General features: G+C 37.5%; 1 protein-coding gene across 2 annotated transcripts in view; it reads right to left on the reverse strand.

The window, feature by feature from the left end:
• Positions 1–21,333, reverse strand: part of PAXBP1 (PAX3 and PAX7 binding protein 1) — a 37,857-nt gene that overhangs the window by 12,057 nt on the left and 4,467 nt on the right. For both annotated transcript variants that reach the window (XM_001164401.6, XM_016938475.4), the window contains exons 3-11: positions 18,322–18,498; positions 16,064–16,285; positions 15,075–15,178; positions 13,827–14,044; positions 13,129–13,318; positions 9,272–9,395; positions 5,163–5,262; positions 4,961–5,076; positions 2,550–2,749 (exon numbers count right to left, since the gene is read on the reverse strand). In XM_001164401.6, coding sequence (XP_001164401.1) covers positions 2,550–2,749; positions 4,961–5,076; positions 5,163–5,262; positions 9,272–9,395; positions 13,129–13,318; positions 13,827–14,044; positions 15,075–15,178; positions 16,064–16,285; positions 18,322–18,498 — 1,451 coding nt within the window. The remainder of the gene's footprint in view (positions 1–2,549; positions 2,750–4,960; positions 5,077–5,162; positions 5,263–9,271; positions 9,396–13,128; positions 13,319–13,826; positions 14,045–15,074; positions 15,179–16,063; positions 16,286–18,321; positions 18,499–21,333) is intronic.

The raw sequence follows: 21,333 nt of genomic DNA on the forward strand, positions 1-21,333 counted from the left end.
CACCTACAACCATCTGATCTCCGACAAACCTGACACGAACAAGCAATGGGGAAAAGATTCCCTGTTTAATAAATGGTGTTGGGAGAACTGGCTAGCCATATACAGAAAATTGAAACTGGGCTCCTTCCTTACACCATATACAAAAGTTAAGTCAAGATGGATTAAAGACTTAAATGTAAACCCCAAAACTATAAAAATCCTAGAAGAAAATCTAGGCAATACCATTCAAGACATCGGCATGGGCAAAGATTTCACGACAAAAACACCAAAAGCAACTGCAACAAAAGCAAAAATTGACAAATGGTATCTAATTCAACTAAAGAGCTTCTATGCAGCAAAAGAAACTATTATCAGAGTGAACAGACAACCTACAGAATGGGAGAAAATTCTTGCAATCTATCCATCTGACAAAGGTCTGATATCCAGAGTCTACAGGAAACTTTTTAAGAAAAAAACAACCCCATTAAAAGTGGGCAAAGGACATGAACAGATACTTCTCAAAAGAAGACATTCATGTAGCCAACAAACATGAAAAAAAGCTCAACATCACCGATTGGAGAAATGCAAATCAAAACCACAATGAGATACCATCCCATGCCAATCAGAATGGGAATTATTTAAAAGTCCAGAAACAAAAGATGCTGGTAAGGTTTCAGAGAAAAAGGAACACTTTTACACTATTGGTGGGAGTGTAAATTAGTTCAACCACTGTGGAAGACAGTGTGCCAATTCCTCAAAGATCTAGAAGCAGAAATACCATTTGACCCAGCAATCCCATTACTGAGTATATACCTACAGAAATATAAATCATTCTATTATAAAGCTACATGCAAATGTATGTTCACTGCAGCACTATTCACAATAGCAAAGACATGGAATCAACCCAAATGCCCATCAATTATAGACTGGATAAAGAAAATGTTATACATATACACCATGGAATACTATGCAGCCATAAAAAGGAACGAGGTCATGTCCTTTGCAGGGACATGGATGGAGCTAGAAGTCATTATCCTCAGCAAACTAACGCAGGAACAGAAACCCAAGCACCACATGTTCTCGCAAGTGGGAGCTGAACAATGAGAATATATGGACACGTACTGGGGAAAAACACACACTGAGGCCTGTTGGGGCGTGGGGGTGGGGACTTGGGGGAGGGAGAGCCTCAACAGCTACTGGATGCTAGGCTTCCTACCAAGGTGATGGGTTGATCTGTGCTGTAAACCACCATGGCACATGTTTACCTATGTAACAAATCTGCACATGTACCCTGGAACTTAAAAGCTAAAGAAAATAAAAAAGAACTGGACAAAATACAATGGACCATAGGCAGCACAAGACTATGACCCTTGAAAGAAAGGAATCAAATGAGGTGAGATGCTAGTTCAGGACAGCAGAGCAGTTTTGCTGAGTGGAGGAGACAGAGGGTGGAGCTCAGGAAGGCTGACACAGCTGGAAACTGTGGGGCAGAGGAGTGGGGGACACAGAAAAATAACTCCAAAATACAGTCTTGGGCCTTTGCTATCTACCAAGACACTCATGCACACAGCAAAACTTCAGAAGGTCTGGCCAAGAGCACACAGGAAATAGGAGCTGTGAGCTGAATGCTTCTCAGAGCTCACATTTTTTTCAGTTGTGTTTCCATGGCATCAACCTCAGCTCCCTTTTCCTTATAGTTCACAAATTCAACCTAGCCAATCTCAACCATGTCTACAGCTTCACCCATGTTGGTAACTTCTAAAACCACATTGTAAACATCACCACTAGACCTCCAGAGTCAATTCTAGCCCCCTCCCTTATATGACGGACCAATAGGTCCTCTTGATTCCACCTCCTTATCTTTTTTTTTTTTCTTGTGACAGGTCTTATTCTATCACCCAGGCTGCAGTGCAGTGGCACAATCATAGCTCATAGCTCATTACAGCCTTGATCTCCCGGGCTCAAGCAATCCTGCCTCAGCCCCCGAAGTAGCTAGGAATATGAGCACATGCCACCACAGCTAATTTTTTTTTTTTTTTAAAGTAGAGACAAGGTCTTGCCATGTTGCCCAGGCTGGTCTTGAACTCCTGAGCTCAAACAATCCTCCCACCTTGGCCTCCCAAACTGTTGGGATTACAAGCATGAGCCACCATGCCTGGCCTATCAATTTTTCTCACCATGACAACTGACTTGGGTCATGTCCTCATTTCACACCTGCCTCATTGTGCTTTCCCATCTGGTTCTGAGTTCCTCTAGGATCAAACGACCAAGTTCTTACTATTCATGTTCATATCCCAGTGTTACTGCATATAATTTTAGCTGGCTGAAAAAAGGATTATATGTAAACTGAAAAAACAACAACAACAAAAAAAACGCATAGCTCTGCTGGGAAGACATGAAACTTAAAAGGAAAGATCATAAGATTATAACCAGATACAATCTATCAATTATAGCCTATGCCCTATCACCCCTGCAAAATATTTTGCTTAAGCTTACATCTCTAGCTTTGAGATTAAAATTACCCAGATATCAAATTATAACACTTTCTAATAGTGACAGAAGCCACTCACCTCAAGAGGAGTCCAAGTGAGGAGCTGAAGTCGTATGAGGGGGTTGAATAATTTTGGCAAACAAAGGCCAATGTAAGCATCTTTGTAGGATGTGTAGTATTTTGAACGCCATGCTTCAAACTGTGATTTAATACAGTCAATTGAATAGAAACTTTCAAGGACATCTTCAAAAACTTTGCCGGATTCTTTTGAAATTCGATCTAAAAACAACAAAACCCCACAGAGAACCATACATTAGTATGAAGTAGGATATTTTCAGTGTTTTCTTTGTAGCTTCAGTATCAGAAGATATGCTCATTAACAAAGGGCCAATTGTTAGTCACAATTTAGAAGAAAAAAATAAATTGAAGTTTCAATTTGTCTATTATGTAAACTAAAGTGCAGCCAGTCCTTGTTTTGCAGTTCCAGTATATACAATTTTTCTACCAGTTTGGCTAAATAAAACCTGTTCCCAAACAAGACGGTTCAAATTTCAGTTACTATGGTATATTAGCCATAAGTAATTGTGCCACTAGCTTTTTAGTTCACAAATCACTGCACAGATTAACAGCTGTGCATCATAATCAGTCACTAATCACATTGCTTCATTCAAACTCTGTTGGTGATTATAATAACTGACATAGCCAACTATCAGCTGAATGGATGCTAGGAACTTTAAGTGAAAAGTTATTTGCGAATAAGATTTTTTTTTTTTTTTTTGAGACAGATTCTCACTCTGTCACCCAGGCTGGAGTGAAGTGGTGTGATCTCAGCTCACTGCAACCTCTGCCTCCCAGGTTCAAGTGATTCTCCTGCCTCAGCCTCCTGAGTAGCTGGGATTACAGGTATGCGCCACCATGCCCAACTAATTTTTGTATTTTTAGTAGAGATGGAGTTTCATCATGTGAGCCAGGCTGGTCTCGAATTCCTGACTTCAAGTGGTCTGCCTGCCTCGGCCTCCCAAAGTGCTGGGATTACAAGTGTGAGCCACTGTGCCCAACCAAGAATAAGATACTCTTATGATGTCCCAGATTACTTGGGAAAAGGAAATATTTACAATGGAGAGATAAAGTTCTGAGAACCTTTACTGCAAGATCAATCTTAACATTGCTAATAGTGGGGACAGTCTAACATTTGTCATGTGCTTTTAAGCAGTATGAAACAGCATCCTGTATAAATTATTCTTGGGGAAGAAAAAAAAAAGTTTAACTTAAATCTAATTAAGCCTTCAGACCTAAATTCCAGTTTACAAGAAATGGATCAAAGAACAAGTTAAACAATGCTATGAGGAAACATACAGACCAGTCTAGAATATAGGACAGTCTATAAGAGAAGTGGCCTGGTCTCTTAAAAAATTCAGTGTCTTAAACGAACAATAGGGGTGGGTGTGTGAATGTGTACTTAGGGTTACTCATTTATTCCAGATTTAAAAATGTCATAACCAAATGCAGAGCATGAACCTTAGGTGGATCCTGGTTTCAAAAACCACAAAATAACCCATAAAAATAGTTCCTAAAAAGGGTTTTTCCAGGATGCCATTGAGAAAAATTATATATGGACATGATATTAAGAAATTTGTTTTCTTATTGTGCTAAAAAAAGAAATACTTAATCAGAATAGGCATCTAAAAAAAGAAAAAAGATAATAATACTGTGATTATACAGAAAAATATACTCATTTAGAGGAAACACACTCTGAAATTTTGGGGAGTGAAGAGCCATGAGGTCTGTAAGTTACTTTCAAATCGTTCAGCAAACATACACATCTCCTTGTATAAAGAGCCAGGCAAACTTGGTGAAATCATAAGCATTGTTATCTGAGTGATAGGTATGTGGATGATCACTGTGCTAGTCTTTCAAATTTTGTTTAGAAATGTTCACTGTAAAAAAAGTAAGAGAAAGAAGCTTCTCCAACTAAGTTCCAAATGGTGTGCAATTGATATAATTCCAAACAATTATAGCCAATGGTGGGAAATGAAGACTTTTATTTGGGATCCTTCTGAAAATGCCTGGCATATGATAGTACTAACCATTCCTCTAAGGTGAGATTACTTATGACTCCCCAAATCAAGGGTTTCCTTCAGGGCTGAGTGCTCTACTGCCAAGCTTTACCTTTCCAGACCAGACAGGCTGCAATGAGAGCTGCCCTCAAGGACCTGACACATTTCCAGCCACTTAAAATTCTACCACTAGGAAGAGTAACAACATTTATTATGCAAATACTAAGTACACCCTATGAGAAGGTGTTAGCCCTATTTTTGAGAATTCATCATGATATTCACTAATAAAAAGGCATGCAAATTTCTGCAATTAAAAAAGAAGTGTCTGGTTCTAATGCAGAGACCATGAAGATTCAAATCATTTCATGGTAAAAACTATACCCAAGTAGAAACTAAACTGATGATGAGTCTTATTTCCAAATAAATGTCTAACCTTTTTCCAGATTGAAATTAGTAATATCTGTAGAAGTTTCTTCATCATCACTGGAAAGGCCTTCAAGGTGATCTGCCATCTTACCGGTTTGTTCTCTGGCTTGTCTACGACGAGTCCTAAATAATAAACATCAAGTTCCCAAACTAGATAACAGAGACTCCTCCCTTCCCAAACAAGCCAGAGCAAGGGTTTTGAGAATTACCTCCTGGCCTCCCGCTCTGCAATGCGACGTTTTGCATGCTCTTGATACAGTGCCCGATCGCGTCCAAAGGAATCAAGATTTGGTGCCATCAGAGCTTTGTCTGCAAAACAACAACGGTTAAAATTAAAAGCCATCTTTCAACAATCTTGAGGAAAGAGTTTGCACAGAATAAGCCATTACGACAGACTGCTTGCTAATCTCAACGGCAAGATTCTGCAATAACTGGTAAACCAGGTAGGTTTTTGGTTTAGAACAAATTTCATTATTATTCTGCGTTCCCATTTTAAAAAGCAGAAAAATTAAAGAAGTGATTTCTTTTTAAGAGTTCAACAACCCTACAAATATGTAATTGGCTTACTCACTATTTTTATGTCTAAGTAACAGGACAGCTATCAGGAATAGCTATCATGATGACCAAATAAATTAGAACTCTAAATTACCTGTGCAAAGGAAAAAATAATATATTACATTTTTAAGGAGGAAGAACTTAAGCATCACATTGAATGACAGCAGGAAAACATAGGAAGACATAAGAAAACAGCTTTGTTGCAAGAGTTTAATAAATTTATTGTAATTTTGCTTTGTAGAAATTTGTTTTCTATCACTATTTTTAGAACAAGGCATCTGAAAACCGCATCTGAGCAGGACCAACTTCTGCCTTCTCAAATGCTAATCTTTCTCTTTCACAGCATAGTTTTATTTTATTTTTTTGGTCTTCCTATTTTCCATTTCTCAAAAAACGTTCTAGGGTAATTTCCTAGCTTTAGCTTCCAATCCTATTTAAATTTATATTTCAGTTATCATATTTTTAGTTTTCAAGAGATAGTTCTTGTTCTTACAATATTCCTCTTCTACAGCATTCTATATACTGCTGTTGAGTAGGATACCTTCTATTATCTCCCTGGGGCTCCCAACTGTTTGAAAGTATCCTGTTTACAGAAAACTTGCATACTTGTACCAGCACTGTCTGTTTCCTCAGTCCCTTTGGTTCTGCTGCTCAGGTTGGTCCTTATGATCATCGTTAACTGCCTGTTCATATAGAAGAGCAAGACTGGAAGCTGTGTGTGTGGGCAGGAGCTGTCTAACAGAGGTGTCTCCGTCGGATCACTAGGTACTGAGCCAGTTCTTTTGTTAGGGATCCCCAGATTTCAGTGTTTCAGGGTCTTTATTTTGGACCTATTCTCTTTAATCAAAAAAGACTCCCCTAATCTCTTGCCTAGGTAGAAGAAGGGGTGGGGGAAACATCTGTCCACTATACTTCCCTCATTTCTATGTTTTAGTTCCATACTATGAAGATATGACAGTAAGGGGAGGCAAACAACCCAAACGACTGGGTGAGAGGGGAGGGAGGTGAGCACATGCAAGATGAAAGACATCCAAGTTAAGACTTGCATATTTTTTTACTTATCAACTGATATTTACTGATATCAACAGAGATGTGTCACCAAAATCAGCAACAGGAAAAACAAAACCAAAATTTAGCTCTTACTTCAGAATATCCTAATTATCAGACCTTACTATCTATCTATCTATTTATTGAGACGGAGTCTTGCTCTTGTCGCCCAGAATGGAATGCAATAGCACAATCTCAGTTCACTGCAACCTCCGCCGCCCAGGTTCAAGCGATTCTCCTGCCTCAGCCTCCTCCTGAGTAGCTGGGATTACAGGCACCCGCCACCAGCTAATTTTTGTATTTTTAGAGACGGGGTTTTACCATGTTGGCCAGGCTGGTCTCAAACTCCACCTCGGCCTCTCAAAGTGCTGGGATTACAGGCGAGAGCCACCGTGCCTGGCCAGACCCTACTATTTTTAAAAGTTGACTTTTTTTTTTACTGAGTTTTTCATTCATATTTCAAAATAGCTCTGAAATTAGGAAGGAGGTATGTTCCTGAGTGCACCAATTACAATGAAAAATTACTAAACCAGAAAGATGTCCCAGCCCTAGATGTGAGTTCACTACACACCCCAGATGAATTAGCTAAAATATCCCAAACTATAAAAATAATTCCAGACTCAAGAGTTTTCCTTCAAGAAATATTGTTAAAAATATCATCATACGGCTGGGCACGGTGGCTCACGCCTGTAATCCCAGCACTTTGGGAGGCTGAGGCTGGTGGATCACGAGGTCAGGAGTTCGAGACCAGCCTGACCAACATGGTGAAACCCCGTCTCTACTAAAAAAAACACAAAAATCAGCCAGGCGTAGCTGAGGCAGGAGAATTGCTTGAACCCGGGAGGCGGAGGTGGCAGTGAGCCGAAATTGCACCATTGCACTCCAGCCTGGGCAACAAAGCGAGACTCCGTCTCAAAAAAAAAAAAAAAAAAAATCATTATACTTAAAACATCACTGCATGTATAGGTTTTGTAAAATGTACACTGGAGGAGACAGGTGAGTCTAACATGACTCAAGTGATAGCCTCCTCCATTTCTGTAAGAATTATACACAGTAATTGCAGATAAGTGCTTATAAATCTAAACAGAAGAATTTCAGACTATTCTTTACTTCTTTAAAAAACAGATCAGAAAATGAATTGATTCTCCAGCATCCCATGTAATTTTCCTCAAATCTTTGGCAATTAATGTATACTCCCTCTAGGACTGTATTTTTCACTTTCCCAGTATCTTTTAATTTCTTTCCAACTTTCAATCAAATTAATATAAATAATTCAACTCTTCTTTCAAATCCCCTCTAAGTAAATAGCTCCATATTCTCAAGAACAAATTACAGATGGGAAAAGGTATTTGATGAAATGTACAGCTCACACAAACCATCTAACTTAAAAGAAAATTACCTCCCTTTGTAGTATAATGGTTACCTGTAATCTGCCCCAGAAATCTGGTTCTGTCTGGATCAAAAGTGATCTGGGAGGGATGCATGAGTCATGTAGGTGGCTAATGTCAATAATCCAATTTAAAATTCAGTGGCAAAAACAGAAGGTCATAGCCATTTATAGGGCTCATAGCTGAGACTACCTCAGCTATGAGGGCCGTATTACCATCTGTTTATGCTTCTCCAAAACCCATCTGACATATAGGAGGATGCTTTTTCAGGGATCCTATGTCTCTCTGACTTAGAGACCATGTATAGCAAAGCATTGCTTTCTGAAAGAATAACATTAGAGCTCTTTGCATTTGATCACCTGGAGAGATTGTTTAACATGCAAATTTCTGGATGCTGAAGACCTAGTAAGAATCACTGGGGATAGAACCAGAAAATCTGTATGTTAAACGAGTATCAGGTAATTGTGATGCATACTTCCATTTGAGAAATGCTGACAAAGGGAACAAAGAAATGACAAAAGAAACCACAAGGAATTCACACTAGGAAAATTCCTATTAGCGCACTCAAGAATATGGAGGGTAACGGAAAAAAAGGAACTAAACGGTTTAAAACATCCAGTTAAAGGACCTCCGCTGAACTATTTAACAAGAGGTTTCCAATTCTGGTTTTCCATAACACATGTCATAATGATGGAAGTACAAATTCAATTTCTATCCATTTGTATACAAAATTTCAAGAACTGTAAGCACCAACTGACTTACTAAAAAACACAGTACATAAAGCAAACTAGAGAAACATTTAAAAAGAAATTACAAAAAGTTTGCTTTATCCAAAGGATGAAGCTCAAAACTCTCCTATCTTGGAGTTGTGTCATTTGTGAAGTTATAGCTTCCCTCCCCCTACCCACAACATGTCCCAGTCCCTAAACTCAAACTCTTTCACTGTGATCAACAAAAGCATTTATTTGTATTGGTGTTTTGAATGAAAATGGGGGAAAAAACCAATTAGGGCCAAACAGATAATGGTTTTAACATAAAATACTGATAATGTCTTTTCTATACTCTAAAGAAGAATGAAAAAATATGCCCAAAGAATAAGAAGACTGACAGAATCTTAGCACGTTTTTGAGCTCCTTTGTGAAGCTCTATTTTCTTAAACACAATTCAAGTACATGCTGTTACCATTTTTAGATCTACCTGACACAACAGCAAGGAAATTGTTTCTTTAAAAAAAAAAAAAAAGCTCCAAGATCTCTAATTTTCAATTAGGCTGCACTAAGTAAACAAGGTTGTTTAATGAATAATAAAAACCTTCAAGATGGACTGACTTGAATGGCTTGAAAACTCCGAAGATTCATCTTTAATATCATCTTGTCGTCTTTGGACAAGGCGGGAAGCTCGCTGTTTGTACAGCTGATGTATTGCTGATTCAAGTTCATTAATCAGTGGCACCTGTAAAAATACAACACACTCCGTAACACCAAACTCCTCAGCTGCTTATTTATTTGAGGGTTCCATACTATTTCCGGATTTCTGAAAAAGTACCCTCTCTATGGACAGAATAATCATGAATCCCCAACAGCACACAAGTAGCAAATTCTGTTTTACGTTTGGGAAACGACACTTCTTCTTTTAATCCATGCATAGAGCTATAATGTCCAGTGCCTAGTTATTGGAGCAAACGTTAGTTAAGAAATGTAACACTTCAGTATTCATAGAACAAGTAAAGAAATGTCAACAATTTTAGAGCTTTTCCTTTAGAGAATATTTAAGTACTTAGAAGTCTTTTTAATATCTATTTTTAATTTTCCAGCAGCATTATCTGCATTGCGATTTTTGTAGTTCAAAGTAAAACATTATCACTGTGCGGTACCAAAAAAGTGCAATGGCTCTATAAGTAGGTAAGAACAAGAGTCTGCTAATTCTCCAATTTTGGACATTTCAGTTGCTCTGCCACTCATATGTACCAAGTACGTTACAGTAATCTGTTTACTATTTTGTAGCTTTATTATAGATTTTTTAATGTAAACAAAATAATTACTAGGGCGAATAAAATTTCCAGCTATCACTAACCTCTCTGAAATCAATATATCTCAAATTTAAAAAGTTGTTCTCTTCCTGTCAAATGTTTAAATTCTTCCATATTTTATAAAAATTTCTTTACATGAATTGTGAGCTTACAAAGTCAATAACTTTTTCCAGGTTAATATCCCTAAAGCATTTACTTGATTCATATAGAATACAAAAGAACATGAGAGCTAACTTAAAACAGAAAACTTTCTTTTTATAAATACCTTATGTTATAATCAAATGCTATGAAACTTTCACATAACACTAATGACCACTACACATACCTGAGGAAACCAGAAATTCTAGTTTCCTGATGGTTAGTGCAAATGGAAAACACATTATTTAGAGTTTGGGAACACTGGCACCAAGTGTTATAGCAGCTTCCTGAACTGAACAGACTGCAAATGGAAAATAAAAAAAGGCAGGTGGAATACAAAGCTGTCTGTAATAAAGGCAATTTTATATACTTGCATGATTCCATTGCAAAAGTAGCAAATGTTCACAGAAAGGTCAAACTAATGGAGTTATTTTGTTCTTTAATATGCCACACCATGGGCAACAATGTCCCCAAATCTGCAATGATTATCCTTGATAGCTGAGTCCAGAGACTCTATCATTAAAATTTATTATAATCTGATTTTTTTTTTTTTTAGCAATTACTGCCACAACATTGCCATTTACACTTCCCCACGACCTCATTTTTTTTTTTTAAACCACGAAGTACTAAAGATAAATGAGCCTAAGAGGCATTCTTTTATCTTTTAGTCCTAGAGACTGTTAAGCTTCCTGTACTGTAGGAACTACCCATCTAAGCTGGCATCATACAGAATATAATTTTGCAACATATAGTTAAGATTCTGACAATGTAGTTTTTCTCTTTAGGTTAACTGGAATGCCTTTTACCGGAGGTCCAGAGAAAAACTCTACTGAGAATAAAAGCCCTAAACAGACTGTCAGCTCTCATTCAAGTTTCTTAACAATATTGATTTATCTCAAGAGTCTGCACCGTGACAATTTCTTTATCCTCTCTAAACTCAAAACTCTCACCAATTATTACTATTTTAGGGCCAAAGTTAAGGCAAAGAACCCAAGAAAGATAATTACAGGGAAACAAAAACAATGGCAAGTTAAAATGATTTACAAATATTTAAAACTTGTTTAAAAACCACCTAAACTTTCATAAGCAAAGAGGAAAAAAAAAGGGATCTTTATCTTTTTACGGTTAACTCTGAAATATTATTATAGTATAATTATTCAAAGTATCCAATTATTTCTAAGTATCTCCAATATAACAATTTATATTATCAACTCGGCAGTACTTTTTTGTTTTTTCTTTATTTTTAAGATTATCTTCTAAAGATCTAAGCTGAGCAGTACTCTTAATAAAATGAAATACACATGAAAATGTTAGAATGAAATATAATACTCATCTTTAAATGAAGCTATGTCTACCTCTCTTTTAATTAAAACGTAGTCACTGTATAAGGTTTAAGATTTGCTCCAAAAAATCTAAGTGACTCTGTATAACCACATTAGCATAATCTGAAGTAAACTTCTCTAGGAACAAGGTAATCGAGATGAAATACACTAATAATTCAACAATTAAAAACTATAAACTAGGTTGTCCTACTTTTGGTATGATCTAGCTGATCATATTACTGTCAAATTTTTTAGAGTTATGTTTGCAATTATGAATGTCTTAATTTACTCAAGAAAGTTCCGAAGCAAGCGCCAAGATACTTCAAGAAGCAGCTCTCCAGGGACAAACTCATAAAGCATAGTTTAAGAAAAAGATCCTTTCTCTAGTCACAAAGGTTATGAGACCAGCTCCCACCATGCCCACTGGGCTCAGAAGAGTTTTGCCAGTAGGAAGGACATGACTGTCAACTCTTGACACTTAGGTTCCACTTCCAATCTTGACTCCAGCTCCCGGCACAGAGGAATACAGACAAGCCTATACTTCTTCCCCACCCTAAGCAACTGATACACAAGTGGTATCATAACTCAGACTGCAGCTGCTTCTCCAGAAACCAGGTGATAAAGACAAAACATGAGAAACCCTACAGAGAGGACATGGTGAATGTTATCTCATCCTGAATCTGGCCACAGACTGACTGGAACCATTAAGACCCATCAGGAAGAAAGACCCATCAGGAAGACATAGTCTGGCAATGATCTTTTCCCAGCCATTGGTTTTAGGGTATTCAAGTAATCAACAAAGATAACAAAAGTTGAAATACGTATTTAACCACACTATATGCTTATAGATTCTAAGCTAATCTACATAGCCAATAACAAAGGGAAATGTGCCTTCCAATCCAAAGTTCAGACAGGATATTTAAGGATCACAGTTTTAATTTTTTTTTTTTTTAAAGATAAGGCTGCAAAGTCCACAAATGCTTATAAACCAGTGCCTCAACCAATACTTTTATCTTAAAGAAAAAAAATCAATTAGGAGGTCATTTGAGAAATTAGCTGTTTGCACCTAATTTTAAATGTAAACAATAAATGGTATAAGAATGCCAAACATTTTGTCAACTGACTATCCTATTGAAAAAAACAAACTTGGGAGAAATGAAACCTTAGAAAAAATGATATCCAATGAAATGGTTTCTGAAAGAAATCAAGCATAGGCTTACTTAGATAAAAACTATTAGCAACAACGGTAATCATCCAGGGTAAAAAAAAAAAACAAAAAAAACTAATAAAAATTTGCAACTTTATATGCATATTTAGAATTGCTTGTAGAAACAGTTTAAAAATAAGTTTAAACCTGAACCAGAAAAGAAAATTTTATCAGATGAGTCCCTTATATTCTAAGAATTCAGCATAGGCCAATAATAATCTACCACCATATTGAAATAAGACTTTCCAAAGTCTTATTTAAATGTGCTTTAAGATATTATCTTTATTTCTGTTTTCAACAAAGGTATTATATTGCCCTTAAGAGATAATGCCACTAATGAAGTGAAGAAAAATGAAGCATGACTTTTCATCACTTCTAATGTTGAGTTCAGTGGGTACTTTCTGAGAATTATAGAATGTTCTACACAAGGCCATCTAGACCTCCCTAATTTTGCCTTATTCAAAGAGATTAGTATTTTTGCATTCTTACCTTTTCACTGAAACACTCAAGCAAGTCTTGGACATACCCTCGCATTTCTTGCAAAAATTTATACCGTTCACCAATACCCCCAGAAGACCCTTCTAATCTTTCAATAGCCCTGGTAGAGTCCACTCGGCTTTGCAGATGTTTCTCATGCTGCTGTCGATTTGTTTTGTGCAATTCTTTCATGGAGTCCAACCTTAGGAACACAAAAGGATAAATATAACACATTTACATCCAAAGGTCTATGCTGTCAGGACTCTTGCAATATTAAAATATGCATTTAGCTCCACTATTAGAACATAAAAATATTTGGAATGGCATCTTTTCCTCTGTACTGCTTTTTTTCTCAAAAAACAAAAAAATGGCAGTTTACAGATTTCGCAGTTTTGTGGGCTAACCAAAATCTCACTGTTTTGCTTTTCCCCCCATAGCGTGACTACACTTTTTCAGAGTCCAAGAGGTACAAACTCAGAAATGTCTTCAACAAGATCATGGAGTGGCATTTTTTATAATTTTTCGAGGCTTCCACAGAAGTAATCCAAGAAGGTAGCAGAACAAAGTATGAAGTCATCTTCTGTTTAGCTTTTGAAGCTGGGCCAGTGAATCTTCTTTGCTGATATTCTGCATCTGCTACCCCAGACTACATGTTGCCTGAGGGAACAGAAAGCTAGCGGACAGGTCTTTAAGAAGTTGATCTGCCCTACCTGTCTTTAAGCTGTTTCTTTACCAAATCAATAGTAACGGGAGTCATCTCATTACTGGGAGTTTTGAAAGGGACTGTATTATCTGTTTTTTGAGATTTGGCATCTGATGATCCATAGGCCGTATAACTATAAGGAATGCCATAGGATGAGCCGTAAGGCATTGTCTGGTAAGTGTTCTGGTAGTACATATTCACTTCTGCGGGTTGACTGGCTTGAACCTAGAAAAGAAATGGGATATAGATGAAATCTGGTAGTTAAAACTTTGAAAATAATAATATGCCTTTAGGGTTAAAAAATCAACAGCAAAAATTATACCTATTTGCCAAATATTATGTAATAATTGCAGAATTCTTCAAAATTAGATAAAAGCAGGATTGAATGAATGTCCTATCTCTTGGTGGAATCACTAAATTTATTTCTAATAATTTTCAGAAAAACGGAGTTCAGAGTTGGAAGGAACATCAAAAATCATTTAAGGCCACCTTTGATCAATGAAAGAGGATAAATGCCTTGCCCATGGTCACAGAATCAATGGGCAACCAGAGATTAGAATCTAAGACTCCTGACATTCAGTCCAAGACTTTCTCTACTGTGCCATTTTCTTAACTTCACCCAAATGTATGCGAATTCTGCCTCAAAACACTATTAACAAAATAGGTTTACGTTTATGCAATTTTTCTCACTGTATTACTTACTTTTATAAAACAAATTGTTATAACTGGGAAGATCTTTTTCATCGATCTCAAGTTTTTGTATTATTGAGAAATCCATCTTCTTCAAAATAATTCTTAAAGTCCAAAAAAATAAGCTACACGCACAAAAACATTCCATTTAAAGCAATGGTTCTCAAACTTTAGTGTGCATCAGAATCACCTGGAGGGCTTGTTCAACAAAGATTGCTGGCCCCACCACCCCAAGCTTCTGACTCTGTAGGTCTCTGGGGGCTGATAATTAGGTAATTTGCGTTTCTAATGAGCTACCAGGTAATGCTGATGCTAACTGAAGGACCACTTTGAGAAAAACTCATCTAAGAAATTGGAAATTCCTCCATCATTCTGACTGCAAAAAGCCGAACATACTGCAGTTTCTTCTAAAAGCCTACGTGTCTGTGTGTGTGTGTGTGTCTCCTCATGGGATTTTGTTACTTGAAATGAACGACAAAGATTCAATACGGAATTTTTTACTTTAACAAAATAAAAAAGGCTTTTTAATCTACTTTTAATTTTTAGTTTAATTCTTTTGTCTTACCTGAGGGATATTAATTCCTTTCCTTATCTGCTCCTGTTCCCATCGGCTGAGCTCTTCATCCTGTTCTCCAGTTACTAAAGCATCATCATCACTCCCCTCAATTCCTACAGCCATGAGCAACAAAGAAAAGTAAGTAACACCCAAAGAGCAAAGAGGTAAAAGATGCTGTCCTGACATTTCACAAGAACTGAGCAAAACTATTAACTCAATCTTACTAAAATGGCTAATATGATCTCCTCTCTCATTTGGTAGTCCTGACTTTGCCTGTTTTAAACACAGTATTCCTTGAAGCTAAAGGCAGTATTAATGTAATAGTTAAAATCTTGGATGTGTTTCTTAATCTCTGTAAACTTGACATCAACAAAGGGAACAAAATCTAATGCCTCCTAGGAATATAGAACTATATGAATTTACGCATGTAAATTGCTAAGCACAATACCAGCTGCACAATAAATGTTCAATGAACATGAGTTATCACAATATTAGTTTTTAAAAATTCCAATAAAACACTTGTACCCAAGAATAGTCCTCTAACATAAAATATAATAAGTCTAAATACTTTTTACTTGACTATAATATCAAATCACACTTAATAGCATTACAGGCCAGGCATGGTGGCTCATGCCTGTAATCTCAGCACTTTGGGAGGCTGAGGCATGGTGGCTCATGCCTGTAATCCCAGCACTTCGGGAGGCCAAGGCAGGAGGATCTCTTGAAGCCAAGAGTTAAGACACCAGACACAGTGAGACCCCATAACTACAAAAAAATTAAAAATAAAAAAATTAGCCAGGTGTGGTGACGCACACCTGTAGTCCCAGCTACTCGAGAGGCTGAGACAGGGGTGACTGTTTGAGTCCACGAGTCAAGACACTGCAGTGAGCTATGATTGTACCACTGCACTCTGGCCTAAGTGATGGAATGACACCCTGCCTTAAAACAAACAAAAAAAGGCAATGCAATAGGCTTACTATTCAATTAAATCAAGTTACCTATTTCCTCAGCAATTTTTTGTCTTTGTGACTTTTCTTTCACAGAAAAAACTATCCGGCGTTTCTCATCATCATCTTCATCATCACTGGCATCATTCTCATCTTCTCTAACAAGGCGGCCTTTACCAGGCTCATTATCATGAGGAGTGAAATCTCCCAATTCTCGGGCCATTTGGCGCTTTTTCCTTGCAGCATGTATAAAAGCTGCATCTGGAATTTCTCCTAGAAACAAATGGTAAGAATATGGCAGTATGAGAGATGCAAAGTGTCTATTTTCTTGAAAATATGAAGGGTAAAATAATCCAAGATAGCCTCATCACAGTGATGTTTCAGCTGCTGGCACCTCCTTCCCATACTATGTCTGCAATCCAAAAGATTGTTAATTGAGTTTAAATGGAATATAAAAGTCACTGAGGAAACTAAAAAGAACATATAATGGTAATATATATGGGAAAGAGTGGGACGGGGTAAAAAGGAAAAACCCACCAAAGCAGTTTTATTTTAACTATAATTTTTTTTTTCATTTTTAACAAATAGAAGTGGCCGGGCACAGTGGCTCACACCTGTAATCCCAGCACTTTGGGAGGCTGAGACAGGTGGATCACCTGAGGTCAGGAGTTCAAGACCAGCCTGGCCAACATGGTGAAACCCCATCTCTACAAAAAATTAGCCAGGTGTGGTGGCGGGCACCTGTAATCCCAGCTATTTGGGAGGCTAAGGCAGGAGAATCGCTTGAACCCAGGAGGCAGAGGTTGCAGTGAGCCGAGACTGCACCACTGCACTCCAGCCTGGGCAACAAGAGCACAACTCCGTCTCAAAAAAAAAAAAAAAAAAAAGTAATGAAACTGTATTATGATGCTGGAAAACAGATAAAAATAATATAATCTCATGACCCTGAAAAGGCACTATATGATGTATAGTACATTTCTCTTGCAGATAGTTTTTAGTTTACCTGTAATCATACTAAATATTTAATTTTGTACCTATTTCTCGTATCATAAGTTTTATTCCATGTTATTGTTCTCCATAAACATAATTTTTAATGGTTTAACATTTTCTGCATAGATAAGGCATAATCTACCGCACACATTAACTGACCTTTTGAGTATAACAAAAATTAATGCCTCCCTACTTGCCTAATTGTTATTTTAACAGTTACATAATATCCTATCAAGTAAATGTACTGTAATTTTCTAAGAAACCTTTCCCCTCCTGCTAGACATTTTTTCCTAAATGTTGCTCATTGCAAATGTTCCAATAAAAACATGGTTTCCTTGGGATAAATTTCTAGATATGAAATTACTGGGTCAAGAGTAAGAACATTTTAAAATCTATTGATTCATATTGCCAAAGAGCTTCCCATAAGGACTGTACCAATCAGACTGCCACTAGTGATGTATGTATAGAATTTACTACAACTTTCTCAGCCCAGAGTAGCATATTTTTAAATTGTATAAACATTAACAGGAGTTAAATGGTACTGCTTCATAATTTAAATCTGGCTACTAAGCACTTATTTATTCAAAGGCTGATTAGCCAGTGGATAGACCTGCAAACTATTTTTTGCAGAAAAGTAAAAAGGAGTGTGGACATAAAACTAACAGAAATTAGGCCGGGTGCAGTGGCTCACGCCTGTAATCCCAGCACTTTGGGAGGCCGAGGCAGGCGGATCACCTGAGTTTGGGAGTTCAAGACCAGCCCGGCCAACATGGAGAAACCCCATCTCTACTAAAAATACAAAAATCAGCTGGGTATGGTGGTGCACGCCTGTTAGTCCCAGCTACTCAGGAGGCTGAGGCAGGAGAATTGCTTGAACCTGGGAGGCGGTGGGTGCAGTGAGCTGAGATCGTGCCATTGCACTCCAGCCTGGGCAACAAAAGGGAAACTCCACCTCAAAAAGCAAAAAAAACAAAAAACAAAAAAAACCTAACAGAAACTAGTTTTGCTTTTAGCAGCAGTTCAGAAGAAAGTTAAGTTAGTCTTAATCTGAAATACATTAAAAAGGACTACAGGACCATTTTTCCATTTACTTGAAGACTTATTTGCAAAATACAATTACCTGTCTGTGAATACACTTGGAAAAGTTGGGAAACTTCTGGTTCTATTTTTTATATTTGCAAATGGAAAAACTCCCTCTTCAAACAGCAATGTCATAATAAGAAACACCACTTAGCTAATTCCTTCTTAATAATCATCTTTAAAGATGGCCCATTCTTGAGGGTTTAGTTTAGTTCTGAGAAATACTTTTGAGTACACACCTGGACGAAGAACATTCAATGAAGATAAAGCATTTGAAAAAGCTCCACCAGTCTTTGGCTTTTCTTCCTCTTTTTCACTTTCCATATCCATTTCATCTTCACCATGTTCACTGATGATAACTCCATCTTCTTGATTTGTATCCTTAACATGTCCTGTTTTGTCCAAAGGTTGTTCACCTAAATTTTTGAAGAATTAAAATATATGTAAAATAAAATTCATAAATTAAGAAAGTTTATTCCAATGGTATTGACATCATTAAAATTTTTTTTAATTAAAAAAAGGGGAACTTTTCATTCAATTATGGGCTCAATCCAGTAAAGCTTGAATTAATTGTTTGTTAAAAACTCATAACTCTTGAGTGTGTGAGTATGAAACAGCATAACAGACAGGATTAGGTAAAAATAATACAGAGAATATAATAAAGGATGCATTTGAGGCCCCGCTCCATTCCACCTTCAGTTAATTTTATCAAAATGTCAATAATTTATCAAAATTAACTGTTTTTTCTGCTAAACTCCCACAAGGAACTGCTTGTACCTCTTTCAAGCATTACTTCATTTTATGTTAGTATTTCATTAAACCCTAAGCCCATGCGAGGCAACTCTGTTACGAACAAAGCACATTTACAGTCCAGCTAAGTCTCTTAGTAATGGACACTTACATGGAATACCTTCTTAGCTCAAAACCACTCGTCACCTATCACCTAAAGAGATGAGATCCCAGCAGTCACATTTACACTGTGCAAGCCTGACCCCACTACCATGACTCAATGTTTAAGAGTGGACTTCTGACTGAAGCAGAGATAACCAGATTCTCTTCCTGGGAATCTGGAATCAGGACTGAAACTAAAGGCTACATGAATATGTAAACTAGGAAGGGAGCTGAGGAATGGCCACATTGTGCCATCTGGACAGAGAAGAGAGCCTCCTAATTCTCAGTTCTAATCCACTCCTGAGGCCCATTTCAAGATTGCTTTCCTGCCATTGTCATCCAGGAGGCACCACTACATCTTAATGATAAACTGTCCTGGTTTACATTACTTATAATTAAATAATCCTAATACAGCCTCTGTCCCAGGCAAAAATCGAAGTGCTTCACCTTGAAGCACTGAACCTGGTAATGCTCCCAACAGGCACAAGGAATATACTGAAAGAGTAAAGCAAAAGTTTATTCTCAATATGAAAGATATTTTTCTGTCATTTCCTTAGAATGTTCCTGTCCCCAAAACTGCTTCAAACTTCTTCCTTCTTCTCAAACCATACTGTACTCCCTTAAGTAACAGTCCCAGAGATAATATCCCTCCCCTCTTTTTAACTTTACCAAGAAGATTTTAGGTAACCTCTTTTAGGCTCTTTCATTTTTTTTCCTTTTTTTTTCATTTACCATTTTCTCATTACCCAGACTTCCCTCTGAAATGGATTATGAAGCTATAAGATTTTAAAACTCACTTTATCACATTATTAGATGGAGTAAAAACTACCTATTTCCTTTTGCTCTAAACCCATGCTAGGCCAGGCATGGTGGCTCATGCCTGTAATCCCAGCACTCTGGGAGGCCAAGGCGGGTGGATCACCTGAGATCAGGAGTTCAAGACCAGCCAGGCCAACATGGTAAGACCCTGTCTCTACTAAATATACAAAAATTAGCTGGGCTTGGTGGCGCACACCTGTAGTCCCAGCTACTCAGGAGGCTGAGGCAGGAGAATCGCTTGAACCCAGGAGGCAGAGGCTGCAGTGAGGTGAAATCGCCCCACTGCACTCCAGCCTGAGCAACAGAACGAGATTCCACCTCAAAAACAAAACAAAACAAATTTACCCATGCTAAACCAATGGCTTTTAATGGACTAAAAACAAAAGCACAAAAGGTCTACTACATCAGATATGCTCAGATAATGAATGATTCCTACAAATTTTAAGATTCAATGTTTCATTAAATTCACAAGTATTTGCTTATGATTGAGCAAACACAATCCGAAAGCATGGTGATATGTGAATGTCAGTGGTCACATGTTACCCTTCCAGACATCTCTATACAGATGTTAAATAACCTTTTTCAAGGCTCCACTCATGCCTTCAATTTCATTGACTACTACTTCAGGAAACCTGCTCACAATTATTACCCACTTCAACTTAAACCTGGTCAGGCTCTCCCTCTCCTCTTCTACAAAGAGGGACAGGCTTCTCTTCATCAAAAGAGCTTTCCCACTTGACTCCATTGGTCCCTCTAGTTATTGCCTAGTCTCTCTCTGCCAAACTTCCCAAGGAAGCAGTGTGGACCTGCTGCCCTCTACTTCCTCTCCAACTTTTGTGCCTTGACCCTACAAACAGCCTTTGATTTCACCCAACCTAACCCAATGGCTGCAGCCACGGCTAATTCATATATGACAGCATCATCAAGCAATTTAGCAAAAGATGTTCCTTCTTCCAAACATCTCTGAGGGCACTGGGTCTGGCTGGTGGGCCACTCCCATCCATCCTGTCAGAAGCCCTCAAGAGAAACGCTGGGCAATCTTGCCAATAGCCCCTCCTTGGTCCTCACTTTTCCTGACTTTTCTTGTACTAGTTCACACAAGCGACCATCATCTTCCTGAAACATTTTTCTCTTTTCCTCTTTGGCCTTTCTGATTCTTTTATCTTTGGTAAATCCCTTCCTCTACATGTAGGCTTACTAGAGTAGAAGTCTTTGGTCTTCGGGAATTTTTCCTTTATATACGGCTCCCTCATCAATTCCATTCACCTTTAATTATCACCGCAATAAGCACCACCCCCAAATCTACATCTCTAAGTATTCACTGACTACTTCCACTCAAATTCAAATTAAAAAGAGAACTCATTATTTTAAGAATATCAGAAAAATGGGGTTCTCAAGTCAATACCGTGGTTATTTTGAAGTTAATTGTCTCTGCCTACTATAGAGGGTTGAAGGTAGGAAGAGTTCTGGATTGCCAATTAATGACAGACCTTCATTTCAGTGTTATCAATGACAACCTACAATACAATCAGACTCCGCCT

Source organism: Pan troglodytes, chromosome 22, assembly GCF_028858775.2.
Source record: "Pan troglodytes isolate AG18354 chromosome 22, NHGRI_mPanTro3-v2.0_pri, whole genome shotgun sequence".
NCBI classification, from domain to species: Eukaryota; Metazoa; Chordata; class Mammalia; order Primates; family Hominidae; genus Pan; species Pan troglodytes.